Source organism: Chlamydomonas reinhardtii, chromosome 1, assembly GCF_000002595.2.
Source record: "Chlamydomonas reinhardtii strain CC-503 cw92 mt+ chromosome 1, whole genome shotgun sequence".
NCBI lineage: Eukaryota > Viridiplantae > Chlorophyta > Chlorophyceae > Chlamydomonadales > Chlamydomonadaceae > Chlamydomonas > Chlamydomonas reinhardtii.
The window spans coordinates 6,916,156-6,928,556 of NC_057004.1; the positions used below are offsets into that span (position 1 = coordinate 6,916,156).

At 60.1% G+C, this 12,401-nt stretch overlaps 2 protein-coding genes across 2 annotated transcripts in view; both read left to right on the forward strand.

Moving 5' to 3' along the window:
* CHLRE_01g049826v5 (uncharacterized protein) overlaps positions 1-7,373 on the forward strand; it is a 43,601-nt gene extending 36,228 nt beyond the window's left edge. The window contains exons 8-22 of the mRNA XM_043058942.1: positions 97-1,118; positions 1,237-1,352; positions 1,533-1,639; positions 1,796-2,109; positions 2,351-2,495; positions 2,683-2,776; positions 3,078-3,623; positions 3,730-3,892; positions 4,137-4,387; positions 4,639-4,808; positions 4,984-5,066; positions 5,334-5,456; positions 5,560-5,624; positions 6,065-6,143; positions 6,297-7,373. Coding sequence (XP_042928856.1) covers positions 97-1,118; positions 1,237-1,352; positions 1,533-1,639; positions 1,796-2,109; positions 2,351-2,495; positions 2,683-2,776; positions 3,078-3,623; positions 3,730-3,892; positions 4,137-4,387; positions 4,639-4,808; positions 4,984-5,066; positions 5,334-5,456; positions 5,560-5,624; positions 6,065-6,143; positions 6,297-6,332 — 3,314 coding nt within the window. The 3' untranslated portion in view covers positions 6,333-7,373. The remainder of the gene's footprint in view (positions 1-96; positions 1,119-1,236; positions 1,353-1,532; positions 1,640-1,795; positions 2,110-2,350; positions 2,496-2,682; positions 2,777-3,077; positions 3,624-3,729; positions 3,893-4,136; positions 4,388-4,638; positions 4,809-4,983; positions 5,067-5,333; positions 5,457-5,559; positions 5,625-6,064; positions 6,144-6,296) is intronic.
* Positions 7,374-8,352: 979 nt separating this feature from the next.
* On the forward strand, positions 8,353-12,282 carry CHLRE_01g049900v5 (uncharacterized protein). Its single transcript, XM_001689705.2, has 11 exons — positions 8,353-8,737; positions 8,994-9,068; positions 9,162-9,218; positions 9,350-9,436; positions 9,603-9,734; positions 9,872-9,952; positions 10,143-10,289; positions 10,465-10,575; positions 10,766-10,999; positions 11,278-11,400; positions 11,692-12,282. Exons 2-11 carry the CDS (start codon positions 9,051-9,053, stop codon positions 12,037-12,039), a joined length of 1,338 nt encoding a protein of 445 aa, XP_001689757.2. The 5' UTR covers positions 8,353-8,737; positions 8,994-9,050; the 3' UTR covers positions 12,040-12,282.
* Positions 12,283-12,401: the final 119 nt, after the last annotated feature.

Sequence of the window (12,401 nt, forward strand, 5' to 3'; positions counted from 1 at the left end):
AGCCACCCAGCCCTGCGCCGCCGCCGACCCCGCCTTCGCCTGCGCCACCCAGCCCTGCGCCTCGGTTGCCTCCAAACCCTGCACCTCCCTCGCCAGTGCCTCCATCGCCTGCGCCACCTAGCCCGGAGCCTCCGAGCCCTACGCCTACGGGACCTCCAAACCCTGCTCCTTACTCGCCCTCGCCACCTACCCCTGCGCCGCCGTCGCCTGTTCCACCCAGCCCTGCGCCGCTGGAACCTCCAAATCCCACACCTGCCTCGCCTGAGCCTCCCAGCCCTTCCCCGCTATCGCCAACTTCCCCCAGCCCTGCGCCTGTGGAGCCTCCGAGCCCCGCGCCTCTCTCACCAGAGCCGCCTATCTTAGCGCCACCATCGCCGGCACCGCCCAGTCCCGCGCCTTTGACGCCGCCCAGCCCATCTCCGTTGCCTCCACCAGTTACGATTTGCGCATCTTGCGTGGAATTCCAGCTGAGTAACAGCCCTTTCGCATCGACTTCCTTCACGTTTGATTCAAGCACATGTGCCAGCCTGGAGGCCTTGGTTGCTGACGATCTTGACCTACTTCTTACTGGGAGCGGATTGGTAGTTGAGACGCCTTTTGCGATCTCAATATGTGATTCGACCGCCGTTCGTATTTGCGGGGCTTATAGCCCTTCGTCGGTCATTGACATATCACTTGATCTGGAGCTTTGGCTGGAAGCTGCAAGCGCAAGCAATGTCTGCAACGGGGTGTCCATCCGTGCAGGGGCCATTTTAGACCCGAACTTTACTACCGGCTCTGCTTCACCTGTATGTTTGACTGGAGCTGCGCAACGCGACTGTGCGCTCGAATTGCCGCCCTCTCCGGACCCTCCGTCTCCCGAGCCACCCTCTTCGCCGGCTCCGCCGCCACCGGCCACCATTGCCTCATTCTTACCTCCACCGCCTCCTCCACCGCCACCTGAGAGCCCGCCGCCACCACCTCCACCGCCACCCGATACCCCGCCACAGCCTCCACCTTCGCCGCCGCCACCGCCACCCGACGCTCCTCCTCCACCCCCGCCGGATGCGCCGCCCCTGCCCCCAAGCCCGCCTCCACCACCTTCACCACCTCCACCTCGCCCGCCGCCGACCGGCCAGGTGCGTGCTTACCTGTTTGTTGAGCGCTTCCCTTCACCACCGCCACCTCGCCCGGAGGATGTAGATGATGTTGCATTCTTTACTGACAAAACCGCGTTTCTTCTGATCTTTCTTTCAGGGCCTTTTTGGGCAGCCCCCTCTTCGAAACATTCCGCCGTTTGCGCCGGATGCACCACCGCCCTCAGCACCGCCGCAAGATTGTGCTTATAAAGGCCCATCCACCGCTACGGACGGGTGAGTTTCGGGGGCGGCAGGCACGGAAAATGTTGTGGGGTCATTCGCTCGCTCCCAGGCTCTTTCGCTGCAGTCACTTGATCGAAGCGCCTGTATACATGTTGATCGCCACTGGTGCTCCTAACCTGCAATCTCCCTCGCACTGCCTAGCTCTTACTGTGTCCACACGCACGCACGCAGGGCCCCTCCTGGATCTCGGTCGTGTGGAATGCAGGCCTCATGCCTAGACGTCATAATGGACTCCTCGGAATGCATGTACCGTACAACAACCGGTCGCAAGTATTTGTGTAAGCGCCGATTAATGCATGATGCCATGTTGTTTTGTCTAATTGAAACCGTCTTATCAAAACCCAAAGAAAATGTTAAAGCCGCCCTGCGCATGCATTCATGTTTAGGGAGCCTGCCGCGTGATGTCTCGTTCGTCGCCCCATACGTGCGTGCAGATTGCCCCGTGCACTTGACGTATCCGCGTGAGGGGAGCATGTGCGAGATTACCTCCGCCGCGAGGGCGTCATCACCGCCGCCCAGCGGGCGCAACCGCGGCGGCAGCACCACTGCCGCCGGCGGTGACACCAGGGCCAGCACGGGCGCCATCGTTGCGGCGGGCAGCAGCAGCAGTAGCAGCGCCGGAACCAGCGCCGTCGAGATTGTCGAAATTGACATCGCCTACTCAGACGTGCTCGTATGCGCCGGGGACCGGCTGGGAACCGTCATCGAGGGCCCCGGCGGAGTGCCTGTACCCGGGGGCGTCAACCAGGTGAGCCTGGAAGCTGGGGGCGGCAGGGGAACACATGATGTCCTCCGCGACCGCCGCCACCGCGGCGTTGGCAGAAGCATTCCCAGCATTACGCGGATGCAGCATGCGCGCCTTTAGTTGTTCCACGGATTATCAGCGAGAGGCATGCATGCACGCAGGCCGACACATGTACTTGGCTCGCTCGCCAGCACACAAGCCCTCTTTCCACTTTCCGCCCTACCTTCTCATCAACGCACTGCAGGTCATGTGGCTTCCCTCGTCCAACTACACGCAATGGGCACGCTGGGAAGCTGACGATCTGTCCCCTGCGCTGATCACGTTCTCCATCCGCAACGGCAACAAGGCATGCGCGGCAAACAGCAACCCGACCCAGATCCTGGTCAACGGTGCGTTTTATTTGGCTGCTGGTTTTGCTGGCACGGTTTGCTGGCATGACCCTTAGTTGCTTGCGATGGTGGACTCCTGCTGGATGCATGAAACCTTGAGAATCAAAAGCAGAAACCGCAGACCAATATAAATGCCCACCTGAAAGCTCTTATCTATTTCATCTGAAGAACAACGCAACCCACGCAGGCATGACGGCCACGTGCAGCAATCCACGCTATGATCCAGACAGCGGCGCAGTGGCAGGCTGCCAGTCCAATGACGGCACCGTATTTAACGAATGGTGAGCATAAAAATAATAAATAATAAGGAAAAGAGGCGGCGGGTCAGAGTCAGCCGGCCCTGCCGGCGATGTCCGAGAAATGAGGTACCTGCTGTTGCCTCAGACATTACACCTGATTACACCTGGCGTGGGCGCGCGCGGCGCAGCCCACTTTTCCTGTGAGAGGCAGAGCACTTGTCAACGAATGGGTGATTGACGCAGGATTCTTTGAAGCGCACTTTCACGTTCTCGTTTCCGTCTCTGACTTCCATCCACCCCACCACTGCCAATTCTGACATGCCTCGCTTCTCCTGCCCTTCAGCCTCTGGACCATCACCGTCCCACGCCCCGGCGGCATTGGCTGGACGTCTGCCGTGTGCGTAAGAGACTCGCCCAGCCCGCCCTCCCCCGCACCCAGGCCACCGCCGCGCCCCGGCGCCAGCCCAAACATCCGGGCGCCTGCTGCTCCGCCCGACCCCTGCGTGCTTCAGGGTCCTTCCAGCGATGGGGGCGGCCTTTCCAACGCAATCGCATGCGGCACCCAGGGTTCGTGCCTGGACATCTACTACAACAGCGCCGACTGCAAATACCAAACCCTGAGCGGTGATCCGTTCGCTTCCCAGCAGTACTTAATGTGCCCAATCTGCCTAACCTTTCCTCGACCGGGATCGCCTTGCGCGCTGAATGCGCTCACTCCTATTGACTACGTGTGCGCCGGCGATGAGAACTCCCTCGTGATTGACGGCGTGACGGGGCAGCCAGTCGTGGGTGGCGGGAACATCAAGCGCGGCTGGGAGGAGGGCACGCGCTACTGCCAATGGGCGCGATGGTCCAGCGACGACATGGCCCCACAGACAATCGCATTCAGGTGCGTGTAGGGCGCGGGCACGGATGGGTGCGGGGCCTTGCATGCACGCACCTGATGTATGATGAAACGATTATTACGCTCTGCGCTTGCGCGGTTTTGCTTGCAGCATCAAGAATGGCGCCAACCGTTGCATACGGCGCAACAGCATCGACATTACAGTGCGCGGCTTGACGGCGTCATGCGGCGCACCCCGTGTAAACCCATTCAATGGCTTCGCGGGCTGCGCGGGCAATGACGACGTGGACAATGAGTGTCTGTGGAACATCACGGTACGCTAACGAGGGGCAGGCGTGGACGGGAGCGGATTGGATGGAAACAAGCGCGCGCGAGGCCAAGGCTTGTCTTGGGACCCACTGACATCTGCGCCGATAACATCTGCGCTGCTTAACCGTGTGCACATCTGGTTCCTGTTAGCTGTGGGCTGCCAATAGCTTGCTCCAAGTCGTTTGGAATTGTGGTAGCGCTCTCACCAAGGACGTGCGTGCGTGCTCGCTTGTCGTGGATTGCATGCAGGTGCCACGCCCCGGTGGAGTGGGCTGGACAGGGAATGTGTGCGTCACGCCGCCGCCACCCATGCCACCGTCTCCAAAGCCGCCACGCCCGGGCGCGAAGCCCAGCAAGGGCAATCCGCCCGTACCGCCCTCTCCGACCCCTCCGCGCCCGCCCAAGCCAGTTGCAAAGCCTGGAGGCAGAAGTCCAGCCAACCTCGTCCCACCACCGCCACCACCGCCCTCTTCGCACCGAATACCGTTTCCTTTCTGCGCGTAAGTTTTGGTATTGCGCCATAAGGGTTGCTGGGATTCTTGGCATTCTTGCTGTACGTGCTTGCGTGCGCACTTGGTACGTTCTTTGTGCGGTATACGGTACGAATGTGTTTATCTCGGTATGTGTACGTGTGTTGAAAAAACCAACAAAACAAGGCCCGCCCGTGTACGTGTGTGTGTGTATGTGTGCGGAAGCGCTTGCAAACCTGTATGGCCATCCTCGACCGTAACTTACCTACCATAACCAACAGGTGCAAGAAGCGGAGCCCTCGCAACGCGCCCTATCGGCTCGTGTACCGCAACACTACACAGCTCGCGACGCTCTCTGACGGTTTGGCTCGGAAGCGACACTGCTTCTCAGTCGAGGTGACGCCTTGTGACGAGACAACCTCCTGCTGCGGCATGGGCATAAAAAAGATCGGTAAGCTCCCCGTCGTCATTGCATGACTCAAAGGAAAGGAAGGGAAGGGCTTCACGGAAGGGCTTCGGGTTTCCGCCCATCGACGGCTTCCTCCTCAATCAAGTCCTCATGATGCAGACACTTCCATGTGCCCTCCACTGAGTCATGCCGCCCAACCTTATGTGCTGGTGTGCAGAATTGTTTGCCAGGAATGAGTGCCGCAAGTCGGTTCGTCTGGTGCTGGTTGACGGGATGAGCGTCAGCTGGTCGTTTACCCAGGTACTTATATACTCTTGACCCGACACTGCTTGTACTTGACCTGACACAACTTCAGCACCAGTGCGTGTGTTACAACACATTGCAAACGAGGACTTGCAGCATTCGCTGCGTGCAGCAGCTTACACAAACGAACGCGGCTTCTACCAAAAATCCACTCGCCCCAACCACCCACCTCCACGGCGGTGGTACGGCCTACTTTACACCACCCGTAACCCCCTTGCTCACCGCCGCCTCATCCTTTCAACGCGACAACAAACCCATCTTCAGGACGTGTTCCAATCTGCCACCTACACCACCTTCAAGCTGCCCACACTGACCATGAGCCGCGTGGACGTGGGCAGTGGCTTCGACGTGTGCATGCAGGTCATAGAGCCCTGCGCCAGCCTGGAGGTGCGTGCATGGGTGGGTGGGCGGGCGGGCGGGGAGGATAGGGCCGCCGTGCGTGTTTGCTTGTATGTTGTTCGCCTACTGACCCCTCATCTGTCACCCGCAGGACTTCTGCTGGGGCGACTCCGGCAGCTGCAGATCAACATTTTTCTCGCTGGATGAGCAATGCTGGTAGGTGGAGGACGGATGTGGGCAGCAGCAAGCAGGCAGGGGGAAAGGGCGGGGCGGCTACACTCTGGGAAAAGGGGGGTCACAATTACCGGAAAAACGGGGGGTAATTTACCGGAGAAAGGTGCCCGGTTGCCAAACCCGGATTTCCTGAAACGTCCAGTACATTTTTGCGGGGTAGTTGGTTCCGGTAAAGTTGTAAAGCTTTCCGGTAAACGGGTAAAGTTTTGCCCTTGTCCGGTAACATATGTTTTTCCGGGGAAGATCCTTTCCCAGAGTAGTGGTACGTGCACGTACGTTCCCAAATGTACGTGGGGCATACTGCATGCAGAAGTTGGTCCGTACTACTGTGAGTGCTGCTGCCGGCCCGGCCTGTTGCTCAATGAAATGCTTGACACCAACCGCTTTGCTGCTGCATGCCCATGCTTTATTTCCACACGCAGTCCCACGGGTGATACCGTGTTTGGCGCCGCGCCATCCAGGAGCCCAGATCCCGAGGGCGCGCCTCCCCCCGTCATGGAGGTAGGTGTGTGGTCTTGCTTGGTGTGTGGGGTGCGTGCGCAGGTTTTCATTGGGTGAATGTAATTGTTGGGTGCATGCGTGCTCACCATGATGGCTGTTAGACCTTTGTTTGAGGTTCCCACCCATGCGGCCATACACCCGCTCATCCTGCAGGTGGAGGTCGGTCGCAGACTTCGCAGGGCCACCTAGCAATGTTACATTGCCTTGAGTAGTTTATCCTAGAGAACTGGCAGGAGGGGATGATCTAAGCGCCCGAATGTACGATGGCTTGGAAGTGAGCTTCTTATTTTGGGTGCACTTATGTGTGTCATCGATGTTAGTGATTACCTCTGGACTGCAGTGTTGATGTCGGGGTGGATCCATGGACGGATGTACATTGGCAGCAAGAATGTTGATTGCCCCCTTACTTACTTTCCTTTATTCCAGTGTAGCGGTTAGCACAGTTTATTCAGGGCGGGTGGGCCTTACCAACACAGCAGTCCGCCATCCATCATGCAATGGGCCAAGGGGTTTGTTTGTGTTACTACGTACGTACGCACTACAGCATATTATCAGCGCCACAAAACGCACCTCTTCCAATTGTGTGTGTGTGTGTGTGTGTGTGTGTGTGTGTGTGTGTGTGTGTGTGTGTGTGTGTATGTGTGTATGTGTGTGTGTATGTGTGTGCGTGTGTGTGTGTGTGTGTGTGTGGATGTGTGTGTGTGTGGATGTGTGTGTGTGTGGCGCCCGTTTGTGGTGATTATTAAACTCTTCTGAACATCGATAGTAACGCAGACTGTAAGATGTGTTACTCTAGAATGACTTGTTGTGTGTGGTTACAAGGTGGTGAGCACGACGTGCATTCCTGTCCTTGTAGAAACCGAGGCCCGGGCCGGGGGGCCCTTATAACGCCTGACTTATGTGAACGTGCGTGTGTTTCGAGCTCATCTACATACCCGCATTGCTTGCCCGCATTGTCCTGGCCTGCTGCGGCAGCATATCCTTAATTGCCTTTTTATGAAGGCGGCCATCGTGTTACATATTATAAACTTATAATACCGCCCAAAAATTATGAAGGGTTCTGTGTAAGCTATCATAGCTGGCAGGTAGGCAACAGGCACAAGTATGGTGAAGCTGATGTGGTTTCCAACCGTCCTCGCTCTGCATCCGCCGGCCGTGCGGAGTTGGGACCGGCGGCGCCTGTCAACCCAGGGCCGGCCCCCGGCTCTCCTTGTGTAATTGTATCGGTCCAACATGCATCAGTCCAAACGCACCGGGATAGGTGGAACCATACCTTTGCTTGGTCGGACTGTCCGTCTGTCCCTTCTTATATTGTCGCATTCATACCAGGGGGTAAGCGGGGGAATACATACGTAGGAACATACTTTTCCGACTCCCCAACCGAACCCCCCTTCCTAGTGGTCTTCTGACATCGGTGCGGCTGCCGGGGCGGGGGTGAGCGCTTGGGTTGTGCCTTCTGTCCCCAACCTGCCCCAACAAAACTTTCTGCCGCCCGCGGGGTGGGGGGCGGGGGCTGACGGGCGGGTGGGGAAGACACATAGTTTAGACCCATAGTTTAGACGCCAAACACATAGTTCAGACACAAATGATAGAAGCCATTCCCGTTGCTGGTGGTGTGGTGTATCGCGGCGGCAACGGTCCGCGCGGCGGCCACTGGGACCGTGCGACAAACCGCCTGCTGAACTGCCTCGTCCGTGGCGGTGCCTCGCAGTATGCCTGGGAGGCCAGGGCCCGTAGGACTGCACTACTAAGGCTGGTCATCATCACTGCCACGTTTTGTGCTGAACCGCACCGAAACTTCTGTTGTGCCTGCCGCCCACGAAAGCCCTGCTACTTAAAGGAGTGGCGCCGCAAGCGATGAAGGAGTCAATCAGCTTGGCAGGGGCAGGAGGCCATGCGAGCTACGGTAGTACAATCACGCTGTAGCAATGCAGGGGGGGGATAAACTTGCAAGCAAGGGTTTGACCGATGCCTGAAATCGATAGAGCTCAAGCGTGGGTGGTGCAGGCAGGCGCGTACAAAGTTTCGTGGGTGGTGCAGGCAGGCGCGCATAAAGTTTCGTGGGGTGGTGCAAGCACACAGACGTAGGCAGACGTTAAGTCGTGGGTCCAGGGATGGGGGAACCGTACGTATGGCCCATGCAGGTAGGGGCATGCGCGTGCAGCCACAATTGCCCAAATTGCCGAGCTTCACAGCTCACACGCATACACGCAATAAATGGCGAAACATTAAGCACATCTGTTTCAATGACTCCAGCACCTCAGCTGCTCCAAAGGCAGCAAGCCTCACACGGCCGCTCTCGCTTTGCCACTCCTGTTCGCCGGCTTAGGTTTGTTTCGAATACGCATGCGCTGCATGCGTCTGACGGGCCTAGCCCCAGTGGCCGGCACTGTTCCGGTGACTCGCCAGCTCTGCAAGCGGACTTGCTCGATGTAGGCGGAGCTGCAAAGCTCATTACGGCAGCCGCTATAGTATGCCATTTCGCAGTCAACACTAGTGCAGCTCGCGCTGAGGACCGGCCATGGAAGCCTCGCCGGCACCATCGGCGCTTGGGCGAGCGCTACACGGACGCGTGGGCCGAAGAGCTTGTCGAGGTGTGGAACTTTGCGTGGCAGTGGTAGAAGTGATGAACGCAACCGAGCAGTGCAGGCGATCAAAATTGTGCTGGGAAGGCTTTGCCCTGGCGGGTATTAACGGGTACTTGAACTGGTAGATGTGGACCTTAATACGTAGACGCCGTAACGAGGTGCTGCGGGGACACAATCGGCGGGGGCCAGGGCACACTCACCGCAGACACTGCGTCTGGCACCTTGTGTTCACGGCTTCCCACCAACGAACCCACGTGCGCAGGAGCAAGAGACAGCCCGTGAGAAGCGGCAAGAGGAGGCGAGGCTGGCTCGGCTACAAATGACGCAGCAAAAAGAGGTACGCTCTGCCAGCGTGCGTAAGGGTGCTGCAGGCCCGTGGCATCCTCGCGCTGCCGCATACCTTGTGAAGCATCGCACATTCATTGCGCAGGCGGACCTGAAGCGAATCAGGGCGGAGGAGGAGGCCATGAAGCGCAAGGCACAGGAGGTACGTGTTGGGCACACGCACATTTCGCTTGTGCCCTGCACTGGGGAACGGGGGAGTGCCCAAGGGAGAGCGAGAGATGCTCGGGCGATAAGACCGGCGCCGTCCTCACAGCTGAACGTATGTATTCGCAGATCATTGTGAAGCAGCAGGAGGCGGCACGTGCCAACGGCCTGCCCTTCAAGCTGGTCATCCGGGGTACCGACTTTGCGCCCGTGGTGGTGAGTGGAAGGCGGCCTGTGGGCGGCTGGATGGCGTGGAAAACGGCAGCGGCCAGATATAAGCGCTTGGCAGCTTGGACTGCAGGATTGCTCAAGCCCCGCCTTAGCAGGATACTGCAGGCCTGGCGGTCATGCACCTCCCCTCGCTGCATTGACCTCGCTGCAGGTGTGGTCCGTCATCCTGGCGGCGCTAGCTGCAGCCTACCGCAGCCGCTTCGTGCAGTGGCTGCTGTCCGGCGGCAGCAAGCAGCCCACCGGCGGCAAGTGGGTGTACGACCGGTCCCTGGGAGGCCGCAAGGTAGGGCGCCCGGCGGCGCTGAAAGGCTTATTCCCACCATTCCCAGTCAGGAACTAGAGACCGGAGGATGCAGGGCAAGGAGTGGGGGTTTCTGGACCAAGTGTCACGCGAAACGCTCTGCCTGGTGCCACCTGCAGGTTTGGGTGCCGGACAGCAACTCGTTCGACGGACCCACCACCGCCACTAGCATGTCAGAGAAGGCCGGCCGCTCGCGCATGGTGAGCGTGTATGGGCGTGGGTGTGCCCTGACCGCGGCTGTTCAAACCTGCTACATGCGACGAGATGGCACCCCGTGGTATGGGAAAGCACTAAAGCAGGCGCGTTGATGAGATGTAATCACGCAGCGCTCGTCTCAGCTGACATCCCGCCTTCGGACCCACCTGGTTGGCACGCTCCTTGTAACCTCAGGATGAGGATTTCGAGCGGCTGTCTTCGTTCGCGGCCGCGGCGCGCACCGGCGGGGACGCCTCCACCTCGGGCTCGGGGGTGGCGACAGGCACGCTGCCGACCTGGTGGGACGCGCCGCCGGTGCTGTACGCCTCAGCCTCGCGCAAGGTGCGAGGAGTGGCAGCGTCCCCGCGCGTGTGCTAGTGTACTAGGGAAGGGCAGTAGCAGCGTTGACGGGGTTGCACAAATCCTTGGGCTTATCGTTGCAGCCCCAGCAGCCGGCGCATATCCTCTCCATCGCCTTGAGCTTGTCATGCCTGGAACCTACCGTCCGTGTCGCCAGGCGGCCTGCGAGGCGGAGGCTGGCCGCATTATGTCGCGGCTGGAGAGCGCCAAGAACCGCGGCGAGGACTACTCGCTGGCAGATATACGCGCGCTGAGGAAGACGTGTCAGGTGGACCGGGTATTGGTTGGGGGAGGGGCGGTGAAACGTAGTGTGTGAGGAGGAGCCAAGTTGCGGCGGCGGCTGGCAGGGCGGCTGGCAGGCGGCTGGCAGTCAGGATTGGAGACTCCTGGCGGAGTGCTCATAGCACTGTACACGCTGTAAATGTCAGCCAACCCAACGTCAATCACAACATGCACAGGAGGGCCACGTAAGCGTGAAGCCCAAGACGGTGGGCGGCCGCGACGCCATCTTCCGGGCCGCTGTGGAGGCGGCGGTGGCGGCGGCGCAGGCTCGCAACTTCGAGTCGCTGGATGAGGCTTCGCCGCCGCGCTTCGTCGCGGGCGTGGCGGCGGACCTGGGCATGGAGGACGGCCGGGCGGTGGGCATAGCGGTGGCGGTGGTGGCCAGTGCGGTGCGGGCGCGGCTGCTGGACGTGAGTGCGGCAGGGCCGGGGCGCGGAGGCGGGAAAAGGCTTAGTGGCTTAGTGGAGGGACGCGGGCGGGTATTTGCGGGCTTGGAATGACAGTGCGTACCTCCAAAGGACTGACTAAAAGGGACGGGTTTGTAGCCCGGCGTCCTTGGCACGTGGAAACTAGAACAGCCCAAGCCCGGCCAAACCGCCATGCCGAGCTGCGTCCAACCGAATACTGATCCCCCTTCCAAGCCCTGCTGTGTCTAAACCCCAGTTGCCTGTCGTTTGCGATTGCGCAGGCCGTGACCAACATGAAGCTCAGCCGCACTGACCCGGAGGCCATGACGGAAGCGGTGTACGCCCTGGCGCGCATCGCCAGCCTACTGGAGTACCTGCCCGCGCTGGACACGGAAACGCCGCAGGTGGGGGCAGCGGCTGTCGGGGTAGAGGCAGTCGGGGCAAGGCAGGTTGAGGCGGAAGCCATGGCGGTAAATGGGTTTGGACAGGATATACACGCCGGTGCGGAAGTCAAACCAATCGTGCTGTTATTATGGAAAGCGAAACCTCCCTGCCCAATTCTAGCGGTGCCTCCTTAACATCATCCGCGCCCTCATGGGGCCCACTCCGCCTCCCGCTCTGGTCTACGTACGCATTAGTTCCGCAACACTACTCAATAATGGGGCCTCTTCGTCTTTGCACGTGCACCCCTCCAGGTGGACATGGTAGCGTCCTCCCTGCGCGCCGCCAGCAGCCTGGAGGAGCGCCGCTACCTGTTCCACCTGCTGGCGCAGCTCACCGAGGACAAGGCGGCGCTGGCGGCGCGGCTGCTGGACTTTGATCCCAAGCTGGTCATCCCTGAGCAGCAGGCCGCGCTGCAGGCCGCGCGAGTCGAGCAGGCGGAGTTTGAGCGGCTGGAGGCGGCGGCGCAGGGCAAGGAGGGGCAGGCCAAGAACGGGGCGGCGCAGGGGCAGCAGAAGCCGGGAGCAGCGGCGGAGCCGGCGAAGGACGGGCAGGCCGGGACAAGCAGCGGCGAAGCCGGGAAGGACGCGGGCGCGGCGTAAGCTAGGAGCAGTCGGAGAAGCGGCTGACGCATGGTTCGTGAGGACGGACGAGCCAAGTTAGCGCAGACAGGGCCAGTCCCGGGACGTGAACGAAGGTACCATATACAACTAACAACTATCTCGGATTACAGACAATGAGTTTCAGGCAGACGTGGACCAAAGTGACTCGCAAGTGGGACAGTTGGGCGATGTCGGCCCTGTTCTGTTTTGGCCAGTGCTAGCGACTTGTAACCCCTGCAGTCGCGAGCTGACCCCCGTCGACTTTCAATATGCTGGAGACTATTATGCGGACCGAGCCCGACCGATGAAGCGACCTTGCATCTCGGGCGGACGTCGGTCTGTCGGCGGGGCGCGGGGCTGAC